Source organism: Amphiprion ocellaris, chromosome 1 (assembly GCF_022539595.1).
Source record: "Amphiprion ocellaris isolate individual 3 ecotype Okinawa chromosome 1, ASM2253959v1, whole genome shotgun sequence".
Classification (NCBI taxonomy): domain Eukaryota; kingdom Metazoa; phylum Chordata; class Actinopteri; family Pomacentridae; genus Amphiprion; species Amphiprion ocellaris.
Window position 1 is genome coordinate 26392960 of NC_072766.1, and position 22752 is coordinate 26415711.

At 39.3% G+C, this 22752-nt stretch overlaps 1 protein-coding gene across 1 annotated transcript in view; it reads right to left on the bottom strand.

Moving 5' to 3' along the window:
• The window catches only part of LOC111563846 (neural-cadherin), a 375623-nt gene that overhangs the window by 88342 nt on the left and 264529 nt on the right, over window positions 1–22752 (bottom strand). Inside the window, exon 28 of the mRNA XM_055010997.1 lies at window positions 2645–2772. Within this exon, the coding sequence (XP_054866972.1) occupies window positions 2645–2772 (128 nt within the window). The remainder of the gene's footprint in view (window positions 1–2644; window positions 2773–22752) is intronic.

Here is a 22752-nt window from a genome sequence, read left to right on the forward strand (position 1 = left end):
CCTGCTTACATTCAAGCTGCAGCACAACTCAGAAGTTGTCAGCTCTCACATAATGCCTAAAACAAAAGAGTTATGTGACGCCACAAAGGCAGCCATCTTGGCACTGCTGGAAATTGGCATGAGTGAGAGACAGGTAGTGAAAAAACCAAAGATCTCCAAGACAGCCGTTCATTACACCACGAAAAAACAAGCCGAACATGGCACTATCTAATTGCTAGCTGGTCGTGGCAGGAAACGTCTTTCTACTGCACAAGATGAGCATGCACTCATCCATTCCTGTGTCAGGAATCATAGTCAGACTTCCAGGGACCTTAAAAATGAGTGGGCACTGTCAAGAAATGTGACTTGTTTGGCAAGGGCAGTTCGAAACCGACTTCTTGAAACTAGTTTGAAGTCACACAGGGCACAGAAAAAGCCCTTCATCAACAAAAGGCAGAGGGAAGCCCAGTTACTCTTTGCTGGGATCACAAGGATTGGACTGTTGATGGTTGGGCTAAGGTTCTCTTCAGTGATGAATCCAGTTTTCAGTTGATGCCCACTCCAGCCAACTTACTGGTTAGGAGGAAGCCTGGAGAAGCCTACAAACCAGACTGTCTTGCCCCTACAGTAAAACATGGGGGTGGATCAGTGACGATCTGGGGTTGTTTCAGTATAGGTGGAACAGGGCAAATGCAATTGTGTGAAGGGCAAATGAACCAGGTCATGTACAGGGCTACTCTTGAAAACAGTCTTCTTTCATTAGCTGGAAAACTCTTTCCTGCCTCCAATGACTGGATTTTCCAACAAGACAATGCCCCTTGCCACATGGCAAGGTCAGTTAAAGCCTGGATGGAGAACCAGAACATTTGAACCATGCCTTGGCCTGCTCAATCACCAGCTCTAAATCCAATTGAAAGCCTGTGGAAAATCATCAAATGCAAAATGGAGAATGACAAGCCCAAAAACAAAGCAAATTTGTTTCAATTTGTGTAACAGCAATGAGCTGCTGTGACAGCAGAACAATGTCAGAAGCTTGTGAAGAGCATGCCAGGATGCATGGCTGCAGTCATCAAAAACAATGGTTATGCAATCAAGTACTAACTCCTGTGTGCATCATGTGACTGAAACGGACACACAAGAAAACATGGAATGCCTAAAAGCACTGTTTCTGACATAGCTATTGATGCAAGAATTTAAATGATTTTGGTAATTATCAAGAAAACCATGGAAAATGGCTAGATATCAGCTCTTAAATTAAACTCTTATGAGCTATTTTTGTTATCATTATATTTGTCCAAACAAATGTACCTTTAGTTGTACCAGGCATTAAAATGAACAAGAAAATGAAGAAAACAATGGTGGTCTAATAATTGTTTCCACAACTGTATCTATAGCTTTTGTGGCTGAAAAGTGATGCGAAATGCCTTCAATCTGCATTCTTTCTAATGATGACTACTCTGACTGCAAAAAAAGACCATAAAAATCTTGAAAAATAAATAAGAGAGAGGGGCTACCTTGTAATTGACAGGTTGCTACCATATCGAACTCAAAGTCAGATCCAACCTTTTGCTCTTCAGTCAGTTGCCAAGTTCAAGGCTTTAAAACAGTAGTTCAAAGATCACTGGGTGACATCATGGTGGCCACATCACTCTTATATGTACAGTCTCCTGACTTATGAATGGTAGTACTCACACTCAGTGCACATGCATGACCGTGTCACACTCTATTCACATTATTTTGTGATCATACCACCCACCCCATTCCAACGTTCCTTTTAGATTTTCTTGTCTTTCTGAAGACATGTATTTCTGAATTATCAATACGATGAATATTGGAATCTACTGTAACATTGACGATAAGTTACACCACCCCTTTTATTCTCACATTGTTTACAATACCAAATGCACTGACAGAAACAACATAAGTCAGCCGGAGACAAAATCTGCACCACTAAAGTTGAGTAAAGTTGAGTTGTCTGTTCTGTAGCTGGGCTCTAGTCACGTCCCTGCTGGACACAACCTTGACTGTGCATCTAGATGCATTTGACTGTTCCAATAAACATTCAAGTTGTGTGCAATACACAAATTCATTTTATAAATGTAGCTGCCAAAACAAAATTCATTTATTACTAGCTAAGGTTGCATTAAGTCATCCTGAGGCCAATGCTGCAGGTGGATGTTCAGTAAAGATGCTGCAACTTCAAGCCAAAGCAGGTGCAGTTCAGTTGCACAGCCGCACTGTGTTAGTGGTTTATTGAAGTCTTTTAACTCATGCTCAAACACATTCACCACAAGTGTTCTCTTTATAAATTATATCTGTGATTTGTTCAACCTCAAAACACACAGCAGCTGAAATGCACCAGGTACACCGCATACATAATCACTAGCAAAAAATGAAAACACTTAAAAAAAAAAATAAGAAAATAATAATGAAGGCTATCATGTGTGTGGAAAGGACAAATTAGGTTACTGGTAACAGGCATCTTACATTTTTCAGAAAGTATCATAAAAGTACGCTAAAAATGTTTCTTTTAGCGATAAAGCCGTAGACCTACAAAAAAAAATAAAGCATGTTTTTCATGTGCCACTATAGTGCAGTGTGAATATAGTTGGAGCTTATTTGCTAAATAAGTGGCGGTTGGAGTTAAATGGATGAAGCGTCCCACCTTGCTGTTGCTGCGGACATCCAGCCGATGCCACCGCCTGTCTGCCACATTCACGTTGCCTGGCAACTGTAGCACCACTGTGCCAGATCCGTGGTTGATTTTCAAGGTGGGGGTCCCGTCTATTAGCTCTAGATGGAGACAGAACAAAAGAGATGGGAAGGGGGTTTGGTGAGAGGTTAGGAACTTTCTCTGACAACATTAGGTTTTAAGATATTAGTTTTGAGAGCTGCTATTGAATAGTCTTTGGACTTGCTGACAACAAATATTTGATGCTGTATTCCAGTATCTAAAACAGCACTGAAACCACTGTAACGGGCTAATGTGTGCCAGAGAATAAAGTTGTGTACTGAGTGTCATATATGAAAGAACACACAATGACGGCCTGGTATGTAACTTACCAAACCGCTAATATTGTCTCTGTACATTAGCTTTAATGAGGATTATTACACAGAGGCTTTTGTGATGTACTTTTTTCCTTACATTCCATAGCAGTTAACAGACATCAGACAAAAGTTATTGCATTCTATTTTCTGACTTACTCAAATGGGAAATTAAAAGTTAATGAAGTGGTTAGGACTGCTTGTGTGCTTTCCACCATATGTAAGAAATTACAGGAATGCATGCCTTGCAACCAGCACTGGCAATCCATCATCATGCATACAGGACTTCCAAAGTTCATGCAGACACATAACACTAAACACTAAGCATCTGAGTGTTTCTGTAACAGTGGTGACCGAAGTGACCTCTTCATGCTACAGCAGCTTGTATCTAGAGACTGTCAGAACTGAGACTCACAACTTTATAAATGTTCATTTCTATACATTCTCTTCAATTCTTGCCACTCATTGAAGTATTTTTAGATGTCTAGCAGGGTGTTCAATGTTCTGCTGAGTCTGTATTTATGAAGTCAAAAGAATATAACTTTTGTAATTTTACTTTTGTTGTTGTTGCCGTTATTGCTCATGAAGAGTCTGTTTTAGTGGGAAGCTGTCTTGACACGTGCAATCCATAATGCTAAAGTACTGAAGTCTTTCCTAAGAAGACTGCTATGCAGCTGAACTTTAAGGGCTGTTCCATATTTTCATTAGTGCATACTCGACTTCTTGTGGATGTGAGAACAAAAAGTATACTTATGGAAAAGTATAAGCCTAAAAGACTAATTTATTTACATTCAATTCAAGAAATATGGTGGGAAAAAGCTACAAATGTGACTGCAATGCTTTCCCAAAATATGTTGTAATTATGATTTGAAATTATGGCTTATGTCAGTACTGCAGCATGTCTCTGTTGGCTGTATTCAATTAAAAATAATAATAGGCTGTCACAGTTCATGTCCAATAGCTTATTGGTCCCAATTTCCCCCCCTGCCACCCTGAAGCTAGACTCTCACACATCCACTGCCAGAATTAGGGATTCAGTAAAGCATTTGTTCTTAAGTTTCATTTTGAAAACTCCCATTTGGCACTTTCCTGTTAACTCCGAGTCTCACAAACTGAGGTGGTTTCAGTATATGCTAGAATTATAATTACCAATGGAAAAAATGGAAACACAACTCCAGCACTAACTTCTCCACTCTGACATTTGTCTTCATGCTCAAGTCAGTTGAAGTTGGAAGTCAAAAGAGGCTGACAAAAATCAAATTCCCTTCTTACTGCTCTTCAATCCACTGTGTCTCACTTCTGCTGAGCTTTCGTCATCTCTCTTGCTGCATCTCTTGCAATGCCAGTCTGTCTATCAGCATCCGTTTCATCTGTCTCTCTCTTTTACCTCTTGACTTACTTCACTCTTTCATTAACTTTCTAACCGTAACTGACATTTTACACATTGTGCTGCTTTCAAATAATTCAGGAATGCTTTCTACTGACATTTCACTTCTTACTGTGCCTTTGTGATATATTTTCTTTTTATCAGACTGACTTATTACATGTACTGAGCTGTGTTGATTCTTAAAATTTGTGTGCAATCACCTCATCACCACCTTCTCGAAGAATTTCATGACATGGATCTTGCTGCATCTTCACCTTGAGCTAAATGAAATTAGGTGTTGTTCAGCACATGATAAGCTGCTCTTCTCTAATTGCCTTGTCAAGTCTGAGATGTGTGTTTGTGACAAGTGCCTCATACTTTATTATCCTGTCTCTCATACAGGTAAAAAAAAAAAAAAAAAAGAAGAAGAAGAAAATAAATCCAAAGTTCTTGCAGTGCCATTTTTTTTAACCACAGTGAGTTTAAGTTTGTTGTTAGCCTTCTTTTCCTCAAAACTAAACTTTCATTCAATTACCTCCAAGCAGATTTAGCTCGCTGCAGCTGCAAGATGAGTTGCTACTACACTTCAGGAATGATCCAATTAATTTTAATATATTGGCTGAGACTGAACAATTGACCGAAAAGAAGAGAGTAAATTTGATATATCAGTTCAATCGAAAGCATGCCTCCTTTGTTTAACTCATACGTTGTTGTCTTTAGGCTCTACCTCACTCCCTCAACACTTCAGTTATATCAGTCTTTCCCTTCTCATTTACTGTCCTGCCTGGGGCCATCCACCTCTTTTTCTTCTGTATGAAACACATTCCACTCTCTCAAGCATTCTTCACCCTGCACCCGCTCTCAGGGTTTTTTTTTCCATTTCTGAGCCAATGCTGTCATCCCAACCTCTCCCTACACTGACACTACGGCAACCAGAAATGTGGGAGTTAGGAATACAGTCACAACCAAAAACCTGACCACAATATAAGAAGGAAAAAAAGACCTTTTATGTGTGTAAATAAGCATGTGTATACCAGATGTAGGCAAGTGCAGAACAGTAAATGTGCAAACTCACACAGACAGGCACTCAAAACAGGTTAAAAGGTAGATTGACCAACTGATCGTCTGGCACAGCTTCAAAGCCTACTCGTCGAGATTGACGTGACATTTTCCCAGGAGATGAAGACAGATTTCAGAGGTCTGACAGGAGTAATACAGGGAAGAAGCGACACAGCGAGGAACGACATAATAAGAAGCTAGGGCAAGCAACAAGCAGCCACAAGAGGCAAAAGGATTGCAGGGAGACAAAAGAGCGGAATGCAAAGGAGAGAAGGTAAAAAGTAAGGGTGGAGGAGCACACCCAGAGAAAAGACTTTAAGATAAAATACTAGGAGTAAATGTGAATTTGTACCAAGCTTGGAAAAAGGCCAAACTGATGGCAGATGACAGACAAGATGATAGACAATGAAGGAAATGCAGGAGAAATGAACAATGTAGACAAAACAAAGAGGAGAAAAAGGTGATGACAGAGGAATATGATGACATCAAAAAAAGACACATAGAAGTAAGCTGCAGGGAGTAACGCAACGCTGCAGTCCTTGAACTTCAACCAAGCAGTGAGGTTTTTATTTATTGACGGGTTTGTTCATTTGTTAGCTAAATAGACTTGCCACAATTAAGGTTGCGCAACTGTTAATGTTTCATTTTTGTTTGCTTGCTGTTAGAATTATTCATCAATGGTGTTTCCCAAAATCTGTAATGAAATATTTTTAGCTCTGTCTTTGCATTACCCAGACTAACCAAAGTGATCGTGTCTGTCAGTTGCAATCATGTAAATATCATTAACCAATGATCAGCTGTTAACTCTTATTATATTTATTCTGCTAACAAGCAGTCATATCTTGATTTAGTGTCTGTGCCTATTTTCTCAATTGAAAGTGTGAAAGAAAAAGATGGTGTTAGGTCTGTAATCTCACTCTGAGTCTCTAAGTCTAACATTAACCAAATCGGATATTATATGTTTACTAAGTGTACATTTATGGCTTTTCTGCACTCAGAAGTTGGAGGTATTACACTGACAAAATTATGTTAGGTCCCATTACAGGTAAGGGGATAAAAGAAATCAGCTCAGCTACTTAATAAACATTTTTTTAACAAAATCTGACAATGAAAAAACTTTGTAAAAGCACAATTTATTCCAGAGTTGCTCTGCTAGTTTGAGTTAGGTTTCACTGTTGTGCCTAATGGAAGTGGAATGCGAGTGCAGAACAATATTATTTAAAAATATATATTTTTAATATATTTGCAAAGAATTTCAACATATCAACACCATATTAATTAATTTATTTTTTTTATTTATTTCAATTGGAGTTGAAGCAAACAAACAAACAAACAAACAAACAACAAAAGCAAGAAATTTAGAATAATCTGTCATGAGATGCACTGTGTAAATACCTTAAAAATTAAGTTTTCAGCTCGGAATCTTTGTTTAACAAGATTTGTGGTAGTGACCTTTTAATTCATTACTAATACTTTCTAGACATAATACAGAATCACAATTTAGTCAGCAGGGAGAGAAAATTATTTAAAGATTCTGTGTGACACATTCCGCAACGACTGTTAAGTTGCAAATCATCCTTAGAGTTTTGTGGATGTTCAGCACAAATTTCAACCAAATGCAATGGAAAATAAGCAATTGGTGAGGCTTAGAAGGATTCACAAAAATGATGAAATTTAGCTCCAAGTGCCAAACTTCAAAAAAATCACAACTAAAAAAGGAATGTAGTGTGGAGCTTTAGGATTTTGCAAGGTCCCATAACCTTAATAGAAGTTTTGAAGCTATTTTTTTTTTTCAAGAAAATCCATGACATGAACTGGGAGGGTTAGTTGAGTTGGCATGGAATGACCCACCAGCAAATATAAGGAAAGTGGGCAGTGCTTTTCCCTTAGAGTTCATCCCTCTAAATGAATGCATGAAAAAAAGGTAATAAAACTCCTACAGCCTTATAGCCACATAAAAACATGCATTCGTATGACTGACATAAGAATTGCTGAACCTCGCTTTTGATGCTCTGGCAAAGTTAGATGGAAGTGAAGTGAGTGAAAGAGCCGCACAGAAACATACAAACAGAAACAGATAATAAGAGAAGAAATATGAGAGACTAGCTGCAAAGGCTAGCTGGGAGTGCAGCGGGCTGGCAGGCCAAATGGGAGCAGCTTCATAGGGAACGGCATGCCTTTTAAATGTTCTGGGTGTACCAGGGTTAGGACAAGACTTTGCTCTTAAAGGGCTCATCCACACGACCATGCTTCTCTTCTGCTACTCATACTTAATTCATTACCTCCTACTCTGAGACAGACAAGGGGTGGAGAGAGAGAGAGAAAATAAGGGTAAGGAAGGGTAAGAGCATAAAAGTAAGCTTTGTGTGCAAGGCCAGTTTGAACTCCCACAGAGTTTGGGGATCTTAAATATGAAAACTGTCCTCCTCTTCTGATGGCCTGAGGATACACAGGAGTCAAATCAAGAGCATATGGACTGCATAAACTGCATTACAAATCACACTGCTACACACACCCCACCCTCCAACTCTGCAACACAACACACACATGCACACACAAGCAGCCCAATATACACTAATGCCCACAGAAGCTAGTGTGTGTACGAATCAGTAGGCGAAACAGCAAGACTACAGCAGAGAGCGCCTTGTATAAACGATCTGTCAGCCAGCTAGCCAGTCCTGCAGCCGACACATATTGGATCTCCGCATCCAGCAGCAGTCCCTATTTGAAAGCCATTTTATCGCCAGGCTGGGGGCCACTGCTATAGCAGCTCTGTGGAAATTGAACATAACGCCAAAGTGAATCTGTGTATTTATGCGTGCTGCTACTTGCTAGATCCTTTTTCGTTTTAATTTATGGTCTTCATTCATCAGGCAATCCTCCTTTCTTATCGTGGCACTATATGAACAAATATACAGCTATATTAGGTGTAGAGAATAGAACATGCTCCTCTTGGTTCAAGAGAAAAGTTAGAAAAACACACACGCTCTCACCAATCCTTATCTGACTTCCTGCTGGCAAACTTTTTTTTCATTCCGCAAGGGTATTGTAATTACACAAATTTAATTTGTTTTGTTAATTTGTCAATTGATTAGACAAGCACTGGCCCCTGGCTTGTAGTCTTTGCATGTGTGTGTGTGTGTGTGTGTGTGTGTGTGTGTGTGTGTGTGTGTGTGTGTGTGTGTGTGTGTGTGCGTGTGTGTGTGAGTGTGAGAAAAGTCCTGTGTGTTTGCTCAAGCACCTCATAGCAGGTCTAACGCTCCCAGTCATGTTTGTCATTTGTTGTTGATCTTCGCCGGGTACAAATCATTACCGTGACAAACAATCTTCTAACACAGTCGGGGTCAGTTCTGGCATTGCTTATCAAGACAGACAGTCATGAAGCTAAACGGGGTAATTATAGGTGTAGTAATAATAGAAATGCCCTTATATGTCAGCTTACAAAACTGCAATACTCAGAGGAATGAGGTAGTGCCCCTTTTCTCACTGAGTTTTACGGTTTGAGTGGACGCTGGTGCAGCTTGCTGCTGCTACTGTCCGTGTTTTCATGTGTTTTTAAGTGTTTTAACCTGCTCCACGAGACACCACCTGTCCGTCTAGGTCGTCAATGTGGACCAGTAAGATCCACTATTGGTCTGCATTCGTCTGGATTTTTATGGTGCTTTTACACCTCCCTGTGAAAGGACTTCTCCAGTACTCGGCAGCTGAGCTCCTCTGGCTCAGCTGTCACCTGTCTGAACCTCCGCCGGCTACGCTGCACCTCCACCCAGACATCGCTCTCCTGCCTCGTCAGAGGTAAATCCACCGTGGGTGTCGCAGGAACTTTCACCCCGACAACTTCAAAGCTATTCAGTCCTTCTGGTCCACCACTCGTGCTCCTCCCAGAAACACCGGCCGGGTTGCCGATCATAGCATTCTAGCCTGCCTAGCGAGGTCGGCTAACGCTAACATCAAACACGCCAACACCACTGTCAATTTTAGTCTTCTTAACATCCACTCTCACCAACAAGTGTCATCTCATCCAGGATCTCCTCACTGACCATGGGTTTGATTTTCTCTGTTTAACTGAAACTTGGCTCCTAATGACTTTTCTCAACTTAATGACTCCACTCCGCATGAGTTTATTTACATCTGTCAACCACGTAATTCAGGTCACAGAGGTGGTCTCGCGATAATTCACCGTGAGAAGTCGAAAGTCCTGCCAGTATCCCTACCTGCCACAAGCTCCTTCGAGTGCACGGCCTGCGAACTGCCTGCTCCCACTCCCACTATTGTCGCTACAGTCTACCACCTCCCCAAGCCACACAGTGAACTTTTAAATGACTCCTCTGCCTTACTCACTCATCTATCAGCTCTCTCACCCAATGTAATACTCCCGGAGGACTTCAACATTCATATGGACAACAGTATTCTTCCTCTCACCAAATATTTCTCATCATGCCTTGACAGTTTTGGACAGTTCATAGATTTTCCCACTCACACAAAAGGACACACTCTGGATTTAGCCTGCTGCTCTGGTCTTGCCCCTTCCAACTGTACATCTGATGAACTCCACATATTGGACCACTTCCTCCTCTCATTCACAGTCACACTCTCCCTTTCCAGAATCAAGCCAGCACATTTCATCTCATTCAGGAATCTCAAAAATATTAATTTGGATACCCTCCCCCCCAGTATGGACTATTTTCTGACTCCAGACTACTCTTCCACCTCTGATGATCTGGTTTCCCGATACAACAACAGATTAAAGGACATCCTCAACTCTCTCGCTGCAGTGAAAACCCAATATGTTTCCTTCAGACAAACTGCCCCCCGGATTACCCCTGAACTCCGGTCTCTGAAAGCCAAATGTCATCGTTTTGAGCAACTCTATAGAAAAACCGGTCTCACATTTGACAAAGAAAGGCATAAAACTCATATATTTCAATACAAGGACTTAATTACTCAAACCAAATCCATTTACTATTCCAGCCTCATCCGCTCCAGCAAAAGTAACACGAGGTCAATGTTTTCACTCCTAAACAAAATTCGCCATCAACCACACTCCCTACCCTCCTACCTGTACTCTACCAATATCTGTAACTCCATTTTGCTATTTTTAATCAGAAAATTCAAAAAATCCACTCCTCAATCACCACTGGAATTGTTTTCACTCTTCTTAAAACTGCAGCTGTCACCCCAATCCTCAAAAAACCTGGTTCAGACCCTAACAATTTCAATAACCTCCGTCCTATTTTTAATCTGCCTTTCATCTCCAAAATACTTGAAAAAAATGTTGCTTCTCAGCTTGATTCCCATCTAACTCACAATAACTTCTACAAACCTTTCCAGTCTGGTTTCTATGCCCGCCACAGTACAGAAACTGCACTCACAAAAATCACTATAACGATCTCCTCCTAGCAGCTGATTCTGCATTACTCACCATTCTCATTTTCCTTGATCTGAGTGCGGCCTTTGACACAATTTCTCACTCCATCTTCCTCAGTAGATTATCCTCCACTGGTATCACTGGCAGTCACTTGACTGGTTTCATTCGTATCTCTCAGGCCGTGTTCAGATCATCCAACTGAAGTCCTTCTGTTCCCAGCCCTCCCCCGTCTCTTCAGGTGTGTGCTCAGCCCTAGGGTCCCTTCTCTTCATTATCTACTTCCTTCCCTTTGGCAAAATCTTCTGTAAATACAGCATTCATTTTTATTGTTATGCGGATGACACCCACCTCTACTTTTCAATTAAACCCAATTCCACACTCCCACCCTTCTCCCTCACCAACTGCCTATCTGAAATAAAACCCTTGTTCACCTCAAACCTCCTAATACTAAACAGTGACAAAACAGAGATTCTTCTCATTGGAACAAAATCTACACTATCCAAAACTGACAGTTTCTCCCTCACTATTGACAGTGCCACAGTTTCTTCCTCTCCTCAGGTTAAGAGTCTGGGTGTCATCCTCGATTCCTCACTTTCCTTCCAATCCTATATCAATAACATCACCCGGTCTGCATATTTCGTCCAAAAGCTTCAACTATTCCAGAACTCAGCTGCTCGCATCATCTCCAAACCCCCCCCATTTCAGCACATCACCCCTATCCTACAGCAACTCCACTGGCTCCCTGTCAAATCCAACTCATGCCAACCGGATCACTGTAACATTGACTCTGCCCCTTTTAAAATTCAGACTCAAAACTCACCTGTTGAAGACTATTTATTCTCTCTAATTGCCTCTTTCTTTATGTATGGTTTTTATCTTTATGTAGGGTTTTTGTCTTTAATGTATGGTTTTTATCTGTTCTGTTGTATTTGTTTTTCCTGTAAAGTGACCTTGGGTGTCAAGAAAGGTGCTTACAAATAAAATGTATTCTTATTCTTATTCTTATTATTATTATTATTAATAGACACAGATCAGCCACAACATCAAAACCAGCTGCCAAATACGATGTAGGATCCCCTTGTGCCACCAAAACAACTCTGAACCACAGAGTTCATAAGATCTATGAAGGTGCTCTGTGGTATCAGGCACCATGATGTTAGCAGCAGATCCTTCAAGCACATGTGCCCAAAGCTATTTACAAGGTAATTTCCCAACCTTCAGTTTTTAAGGGTAGTCATCCATCTATCAATTCATCCATCCATCCATCCATCCATCCATTATCTATACACCGCTTAATCCTCATTAGTGTCGCGAGGCACCTGAAGTCTATCCTAGCTGATTGAGACCGAAGGCAGGGGATGCCCTGAACAGGTCACCAGCCTATCACCAGTAGCCCAATAGGGCTACACATAGAGACAACACTTACACTCACATCCACACCTACGGACAATTTAGAATCACCAATTAACCTCAGCATGTTTTTGGACTGTAGGAGGAAGCCGGAGTACCCAGAGAAAACCCACACATGCACATGGAGAACATGCAAACTCCATGCAGTAAGATCCCAGGAAGGCCGGGATGCGAACCAGGGATCTTCCAGCTGCAAGGCAAAAGTATTAACCACCAAGCCACTGTGCAACCTACCGTCAAAATTAGATTTCAATTCCAGAAGAGTCATATTTTCTAAACGGTGTGGGTAAGAATCTGAAGGAACTTACATATCTGAAAATTATGATTTTATATAAAATGTAAGTTAATTCCTTATAAAAATCCAAAAAATCTGAAAGACATTCCCACCTCATTCCCTCAGAATCAGTGTTATTTTTTTTTTATGTACAGTAACTCTAATTTTTTTTTTTTTTAATGAAGCCATTAAGGGTACCAATACTTTTTCCATTCCTTTGTCACAGACATTAAACTGGTGTAGATTTGCTATTGAAACCATAATGTTTCCCATGATATTGATGCTCAAAGTTGATAAAAGAAAAACTATGCTGAAGAGAAATGAGATTTTGGCTTTAACTTGTGACACCTAAAGTGGACAAAAAATTGATTAGTCTGCAGTTTTTAACAGGGTTCAAATGTTTTTTTCATCTCTGGAAATTTCATGTGTATATCTCCTGTACTTACAAAGTTCTGAGTGCATAAAAATGTTGGGGGGAAAAAAGGCACTGATTAAAATGTTAAATTTTGACGCATCCCTATGTACTTTGGGGCCTGTAACTCAGTGAAAATGTCATATTATGAAGGTAAAATGTTGCATGGTTTCAATAAATATACTAAAGATATTGTACAAGACTATCTACTTCTGAAAAGACATTGCTTGATTTTTTGTGGACTGACACTGCTGTTCACAAGCAGAGGCAAATTGTCTGGAGAGACAAATCAAATAAAGGTTTGCCCTCGAGATGACCTGCATTTTTGAACTCAATTTTTGAATCATCAAGAAAAGTAAATCTATTATGCACAATTATTATGCAACATTATTTTTTTTATACAGTGTGGTATGTAATGTCAGCATTATGTTGGAGACAACACAGAAATGTGCAGTAAATTCAAATCTGGATAACTTGACAGCACTTTCTTGTACAGAGACCACTTTTGGTAGGTACAAACCACTGCACCCCACAAGACCTGTCATTTTGAAGATGCTCTGACCCAGTCATCAAGCCATCACAGTTTGGCTCTTGTCAGAACTGCTCAGATCCTTGCACTTGCTCATTTATCCTGCTTCCAACACATCAACTTCAAGAACTGACAGTTGACTGACTGTGTGTATATCCCACACCTTGACAGGTTCCTCTGTAACAAGATATAATCAGTGTAATTCACTTCACTTGCTAATGGCTTGAATGTTCAAAAGCTTTTTTTTCATGAAGAACATTCCAACAACATATAGAGACTCAACAGAGATAATTAAATTAACAGTTTGACATTTTGTCAAATAGGTTTATTTGTTAGGTGAGGTACTAGCAAGATGATACCATTCCTGTGCCCTGTAATCTCATGACTGTAATGGTAATTTTTGGCAGGACAATGATACATTTTTTTAAACTTTTGGTTACCTGTCAATCTTGTGGTGAAACTCAATGTCTGGACAGAGCCTGGTTATTGTATTTCACAATATGGAGAACATGTTTGTTTAAATTTTGTGCTGTTCTTCTCGAGCTATGAACGCTAAAACATCCAGCACTTTGAGCTGCAGCACATAGAGAAAACCAAAATAGCAGGTGAGCAGGTTCGTGAGTCCAAGGTGTACTGCGTTTGAACTTGTTTTTGTGCTTGGTTAAAAAAGGCCCATAATCTGCCTTGCACGGAGCAATTTCAACTCTAAATGTAACAGAGGTATTTCGAGGTCAACAAGTGTAGTACAGATTGGATAACCACTGGGACAAACTCAGAAGTGGTTACAAGATATGGAGGTGATGTCGGAGTAAATACCGGTCAGACAGGTGGTGAGGCAGCCAGGACGGTGCAACATTTGTGAAATACATAAAGTCAAAATGAAAGTAGTAGAATTTACATTTTTAGGCTGTAAATATAGACAGAAATATGATTTCTTTCATTCTTTCATCTTTGCAGCAAGTGTACTTTAAGAATAGAAAAAAAAATACACTTCCTCTGCTTACAGAGTGACAGTCATTTATGTATTTGACATCACTGCTTTAAGCCTTCTGTTGGAGGGGCAGCTTATATAAACAGTTCAATTTTCTTTAGAGATTTTAGGTGCGTCCCTTTGCTGTAATTTGCTGTAAATGGTACACTGCAATGCCAGCAGCTGTTAACGGTTTCCAGTTAACCTAATGATAATGCCCAGGTAAATTAGCATGTAAACACAGCTTGCTATAAGGATTAGTTGCATATTTGCATCATAGTATCCTGTTTTTACAGAACACCCTAGATAAAGGAATCAATATAACTGATTATGGTTTTAGAAGCGAGTCTGCAAAATAACCAGAAGTGTTTTCACACAACAGCTCTGTTAGTGTGGTGTTTGTTTGTGGAATGAGTTGTGCTTCATGATCACTTATTTTAAAAGGTTACACTGTGCTCATGAATAAAATATCTTTACAGCATTGTTCAAAGAAACAACAATATTGTTCTTTGAACTGCTGCTCTTTTGTGCTGGAAATCTGGATGAGCTCCATGCATGAAAATGTCTAACAGCAGCTTAGTTTGGAACAAACTAACCCTGAACTGTTAAGCAAGATGGCTGTCCTGAGCTTAAAATGCCGTCATGAAAATTAAATGCTTCACATGCAGGTAAAGGTAAATGGATTTAATGGAACATCCAATGTTCTGGTCTTACCTAGAACACAAGAGGTCAGCTTAGGTATAGCTGTTAGTATGCTGTGTACTCACACACACACTACGACGCTTCTGTGTTAAAACCATGTAATCTCTTCTCTGCAAGTGGCCAAAGATTGGATGTAGTATGCCGCTACGTTCCCAGTGTGTGTGTGTGTGTGTGTGTGTGTGTGTGTGTGTGAATGCCTTACACCTTCTCTGGCCTACACAGCAGGGCTGGCTTGGTACAGCTGCCCTCTGGCAGGATAAAGGGCGGATGAGTGGGTGGCTTTGGAACAGCAAACCAGCATCTCAATAAGAAGCTGGAGGTCTGCGTGAGGAAGTGTGTGTGTGACTTTTTGTGTGTCTGTCTGTGAAGCAGTGGGGAATATGATCAGGTTCAATGGGCAGCATCACTTAACAAGGCTTAATAATAAGGTGAACAGTCGTAGACATACACAAACTCACACGCACAAAAGCCACATGGTCAAAATAAAAACTGTGGAGGTACATTATTGATACTTGATATTTATAAATAAAACTGGAATTCAGGTTGTACAAAGTCTCCATTATAACCACCTGACATTTCTTTTTGTTCTCGTTCCTCTGATCCTTCAAATATATATATATATTTTTCTATTTCCTAACTCTGTCTGTGTCCTGAAACTAATATTGTAATTCCCTTTTCAAGCTACACTTTCAATTTGAAGCCACGGTTGCAACACACTCTCATCACTTTATCATTTTTAGCACAGCCCTTGTACTTATAATACATTAATGTCAGAATGAGACCTTCAGTATTCAGTTCACAGTGTGTTTGATTTGTCAGTGAATCACCCCATTTTGTCTGATTCCTCTTGTAATTAAGAATCAAGCCAATGTGGCTCTTTGAGTATCAGTGTGTGAGGAGGACACTTGAAGCTGTGTTCTTAGGATGAAGTTGAAAAGCATTTCCTGTTCCATCGCATCCCTTTAATTCTATCTAACATAAAAATAAATAACATTGTTTGTGTTGCTTGGGAAATAATAACTTCAGATTCTGGTCAGACATCAAGTTTGTGTCACCTTAACATCCTTAGAGTAAGCAGCTGTTCTTTTTCTCTCCCTGTCTTCAACTTTGCTTTTCACATTATTTTGTAACTTCTGCTCAGTGTTTTGTCTTGAATAGGCATGGTAGCTTTAGTACTTACTTCAGCTTTTTATATTCTTTGTAGTTTGATGCAATTGAATGCACAAATATATACCTAGCATTTCTTTTTTTATATATATTTGATTCTCAAGTACAGTATTCTCAAATGCACAATAAACTAATTTCATCTCTTCATTCTGTGACCAAGATTTATTTATTTTTTAATCCAATCCTACATTTTATGATTAGTGGCATATACATCTTGTAGTTTAAGCAATGTATGGTGTCAATACTATTGTTTTATTAAAAATCTGGTATTTACCATTCAGTGTTGCTCATATCTGATACGATAGAGGTTCTTTCCTGGCAACGGCTGGTGAATATGCTTTTAATATTTGTATATCAGATGGCTTTGTGCATTAGGTGTGGCTGCAGTATTAACAGCCAAGAAAAAACACAGTGAAATCTGCCTTACCTTGCCAAAAGGAACCATTAACCATAAAGCCTTGTCATTCGTACTCCTGGAAGTTGTTTTTGTTCTGGAAGTGTTTATTTCACTACAGCCCGATGACAGCTCTTTTTTTTTTTTTTTTTTTTATTAACACTGAAATTCCATCTATCAGTGTCTGAAAATGGCTGTAAACAACCCCCAAAGCTCATCTACAGGAGGCAACAAAAGTGATTTGTAGTATTTTTGTCATATATTTGTTCTAAACATTTTCTATAGTTTAAACAGACATAATAGTCAAAGTAGATTTGACCTACCATAACTACCATCCAAGTGTGCTAACTGTGAGTCTTACTTTTTAAATAAAGTGTTTAGCTTATCAATCTATTCTGCTCCAAGTTCACTTGTGCTTTGTCCTTTAAGTAATCAGTCACAGAGTCCAGTTTTACTGCAAATAACTCAGTTTTGGTATTTTGAATAATTGAGAATGTGCTTTCAAATCTGCTCTACTAAAGTGTAATTTGGGGTGGTAGGTTGGCAATGTCTTATTAGTCAATGTTGTTTACAAGAAGAATGCTTTGTGCCTCAGGATATGGTTTTGAATATTTTGCTATTTTACTTGACACTGATCAGCCTAAAAGAGCAAAATAAGCAGGAAACTTATGTAGATATTGCTTTGGCTTGTACCATTTACTTAAACATTGGTGCAGACCACATACATCCGTTCAAAGGTAACATCAACAATATTCCCTGATGACAGTGGCTTCCTTCTTACTCTTTAATACTGTAGCAAACAGAAGAGCCAACACCATGTTGGCATGCATAGAGCATTGTGGGTGCTTAGCTAGTAAAGGAGCACCAATGACAAAGTCTTCTGTGACGCCACATGACATCCAGCCAGTGCGCGTGTGATAAATTCATTAATGTGTTCCAATCCAACATGTAACAGCTGCCGTTGTGGCCCATATCATGTTTCTGTAGCATACAAAAACACTGGGTAAATGTCGAGTGTGCTCAGTTGGATTACATGTTGATCAGTTATTGTTTGACAATTTTGCACTTCATAAGAAAATGATTAATACTTGCAATGCATCAGAAATAGAAGAAACTGTTTCATTACCAAGTTGATTTTTGTATAGAGGAAAGTTGATTTGGTGTTTTGGCACATAACAGTGAGACACTGACAAGTCACAAACTAAAAAAAAAAAAAAATCAAGCTAGATATTATTATATATTATAGAAGTATTTTAGGTAAAAATCTTGAGTTTCCCTCAAGATTAATAAAGTATCTATCTATCTATCTATCTATCTATCTATCTATCTATCTATCTATCTATCTATCTATCTATCTATCTATCTATCTATCTATCTATCTATCTATCTATCTATATAAAATTAACAGATGGGCTCATTGTCTTCCTGTAAATTTAACAATAGGATTTAAAATCTCTGTTGTCATATACAAAAGTCTTAATGTCACTAACTTTGTGTCTTCTCTCTCCTGTAAGTTTGTGGTTTGCCCACTCTGCAATTGTCTGTGGCTCCAGAGCTGCACATTTGTGATCTGCAGTTAATGGCCCCTCCGACCTCAGTGGTGAATATTGTTCTGTTGTTTGTTGTCTGTTTTGCTCTGACATCTTTTTTTCTCTCTCTCAGAGGTTTCCTCCTCTTGCAGTTAAGATTGCTCAATGAATAAATGGGCTTCCCTCTTACAGCGCAATGTTGTAAAGTCTTGACTTTGTATGTTTAAGGATTTAGTTGAAGATTTTATTGTTTGTTTTCAAGGTAATAAAGGGGTTGACCCCAGTTAGAGTACTGAGGTCTACCAACCAGAAGCTCTTGAAAGATCTGAGATCTTAGTGCAAAAAAAAAAAAAAAAAAAATAGAGGTGATCAAGATTTTTAAGTGGCTGCTCCTAATGTTTGAAATAACTTACTTTTTCCATGTAAGAAATGCTCAGACTTTAGAAACTTTAAAGCTGCTGCTGGGGGACCACCTCTTGTCTTTGGCATTTTATTGAGGTAAAACTTGACACCCTGACTTCATCTTTTATTATGCTACAACTTTTTATTTCTATAGTTTTATTGTCTTCTTTTTATTCCCCATTGTTATTTAGTCATTTTATATTCTTGTGTATGTTTTATGGCCTTCTACTTTAATTGTTCAGCACCTTGGTTCAACTCTAGTTTTAATTTTACTTGAAAGAATAAATTAGACTTCAACTTACAGTATGTGAAGTGTGCTGAAATAATGTCTGTTGTGAAATGGTGCTATATCAGTAAAAATGAACTAAACTGAACTGCACTGGAGCCCTAATTAGTCTCTGTTCTCTGGTCAAATAAGGACATTCCCATGGATTGTTTGTGTATGCTCTCTGCTTGATTAGAACTTGGACACATTAGAGTACATGCTATATGAACAATACACAGAGAACAGCATGTGTGGGAGTCAATAGTGGACTAAAGGATCATTTTTGCTTCAGGGTCTCCCAGGAACCAGCCATGCCTGCTGGAGTTTGCTGTAGTACTGTTGCAAGATTTCAGTTCTCAGCAATTTCATCCGGACCAAGAGAAATGAGGCCTAAACCTTTGAAAATGAGGCCCAAGTTGTAATAAACTGGAACTATATTTTCATGATTATCAGTGCTAATGCAAAATTCAGCAAAGGGATTACTGGGAAGAAGGAACACGTATCAGTTGTTTCTATCTGCATCATAATGCTGTTTGGTCCACTGACAGACTTACATACTGTAATATAGTAATAAGCTCCAGCACAGCCCAGGCTTGCCGATGGATTTGTTACACGCAGTAGGTCAACCATGAAACAAGTTAATTAGAGCTCTAACTATGTACAGCCTATCTCTAATTACACACTGTGCAGTGACTCTACTAACATCTCAACTAACCTAATCTCAAGACTTTATGACTCAGTCACACACACTGACTGACTTTCAGATGCACACAGAACCTCTGACACAAACAAAAGCTACAGAAATAATCCAGGATTTACACAGAAAACCTGCTCACAATCGCACAACAAACACATACACAACACTTTTGGCTCTCCAGGCAGACCTCACCTCCTACACATATTACTTTGGCAATGATGGAACAACAACATCTCTCTCAAGAGAGAGGACCAATGCAAAAGAATGAAGTAGCGAGAAAGACATGGAGGTGTTAGTCTCTCAGATTAAAAAAACTAAATATACCAAGATGTACAAGATATCTTGTTCTCTCTTTCCATCTGTCTACAATCCCCACCTACCACCCTCAGTTCAACAAGCTTTATAGTCTTCAAAGCTCAAGAATAATACCACAGCAACAAAAGAAAGGACTATTATTTTCCCATAAGAGCTACAGAGGTAACCCCGATGAAGCTCAGTTCACAGCTATTTTCAGATCTCTCTAACTATTCCCAGTGTATATCACAGTGCATAGAAGAAGTGTGTGTGTGTGTGTGTGTGTGTGTGTATGTATATATATATATATATGTGTGTGTGTGTGTGTGTGTGTGTGTGTGCGTGCGTGCGTGTGCGTGTGCGTATCTATGAATACTTTAGAACATGGCAAGTTAATACACAGGCCAGTAGGTTAATATTTCCAGGGCCATAACAGTCACTTTCTGTGTCTAGTTTCTTTTGTCCAGTATTTTGTGTTACTATTTTTGATTGAGTGCAAGTTCTGTTCATGTAAGAATCTTTTGCAGTTCATCAGTTCGTCTCCTCCTGACTGACTAGATGTGTGGGCTTGGCTTGGGAAGTGTCCACTGCCTGTGCCTTTTAAAATGTCTGTCAATCCCTTCCTGTTTTGTTTATCTATTGTTTATTTTTTTGGTTCTACTTAGGGTCAGTCAGCAAATTTCTGAGGTCTGAGGATAGATCTCTTTTGTTTATTGTTTTAGCCTTGGTTCACCTTAAAGTGATATTGCTTCCAGTTATTGTTGCTTTCCTGCTTGTGGTAGATAATAATCTGTCTCACTTTGTTGATAAAACAGTGTTCTGACTTTGATTTATTTCACAAGACGGGAGCACTACAAAACCTGACATTTCAGTTCTTTCCATCAGTGTTCAAGCTATGTGGTTCATTTAAACTGTACATTTCTGCTTTACATAATGATATCCACAATGACTATTTGCTTTAACTTTGCACGCCCAATTTCATTGTCATCGATTATTATTCTAAAAAAAATAAAAAATAAAAAAAAATAATAATGAAATGGCAGAGTAAAAGCAACGCAAACATTTTAATGAAATATTTAGTTCAAACACCAAGTGGGAACAAGCTAACACTAGAGAGTCAATGAGCTTTTTCTATTTTTCTCTGACCCTCTTGGGAATTTTGTTCTTGGGATTGTATATAATTCAATTAAATAAGGAATTACTAAAAAGAGACAAAGCACTGTCAAGCTAACAAGCTTGCTAACAGCAGAGGACCTATTGTGTAAACAGGGAGAATGCATGAAGCACTAAGTTTACATATCACACTACATTTTGAGAAGAAAAAAAACCCTTAAAGTTTGTATTAGTGTCAGTGCCTCTCCACAACAATTTCTAGCTCTCCTCGGTTATCCCAACGTGTTCACATGCCTAACGAGATATAACAAGATCTGGATCTATCCAAGGGTCTCCTCCCAGTTAGCTGTGCTCTGCAAACCTTAAAGGAAGGCACCCTAATCAGATACCTGAACCACCCCAGCTGACTCCTTTCAATATGAAGGAACAGCAACTCAACTGTGAGGCTGAGCTCAGCAACTCCACAGAGAAAGCTTATTGCAGCTTGGATCCGTGATCTCATTTTTTTCAGTCACTACCCAGAACTCATGAACATAGGTGAGTGTTTGAACGTAGATTAACTGGTAAATGGAGAGCTACCGACACCACAGCAATCCATCTGTCCATCCCATGCTTCATTTTTCTGTCATTTGTGAACAAGATCCTGAGACACTGAGACTCCTCCATATGGGGCAGCAACTCCACCCCAACCCAGAAGCAGCAATACATCGGTTTCCAGCAGAGAACCATGGCTTCAGACTTAGAAGTCCCTCCCTAGTCACACTAGTCACTTCATACTTTGCTGAAAAGTGCTCCAGCGTGTGCTGAAATTCATGATCTGATGAAGCCTACGAAAACACATAATATGCAAAAAGCAGAGATGGAACTCTGAAGTTCTCAAACCTGACACACTTCATATCCCTGCGGTGACTTGAGATCCTGTCCATGATATCCCAAGATCAGAGATAGCAGGAAACCTTAGCAAAGTCCAACATCCAACAAAAAATGTGTTTGACTTCTTGCAAAGAATACAAACACAGGTGTGTCATTTTACTTGTATAAAGACCGCATGACTAATGGCCCTGATTCCCCGTGCTCCTGTGATACCCCTCTCAGGGGGACACAGTTGTAGTTGCAGGTCTTTAAGTAGTAGTCCACAAAACACATGCGAATTGGATGATCAGACTTCCACATCCCCCTCAGCAGTTCCAAGGGTAAACAGCTGGAGTAGAATCTGCCACGCTCCTCCAGAATCCAAGGTTTGATATTTCAACCATCTACCCAGAACTTGTTTTATGGCACTTAACCAGGTTGTTTTCTCCTGACTAGATCCTTGCATGTGTTGCATCTACTCTCAGATGCATATCACTTTGGATTAAAAAAAAAAAAAAAAAAAGTTGCAGTTCCTTTTGAGGCTGCCTGTAGAGCCATTCTGATCTTTCTCTCTCTTAATTCCCAAAGAAATAAAACCAGCCATCCATTCAGAATTCCAGTTAGGAAAATCAGGATATCATACTTGGAAGATGGGGATGCTACCAGCCCCACATTGTTTGGAACGGATCAGCTTACACTGTGGAAAAGGACATAACATGTGGGGCGCAAATGGGATATATTCTGTATATTTTCACATTTAACACATCTGCTAAATGCAATTGTAGAATTAGTTGTAGCCATTTATTTCGCCACAAGCCAACTGTCCTACGTGTTTAGACTGTTCATTAATTTTAACTCTGTTTTAAAGCCCTTTATCCATGAGCATTCCTGTAGATCTTGCTGACTTTCTAGTTTCTACACTCAG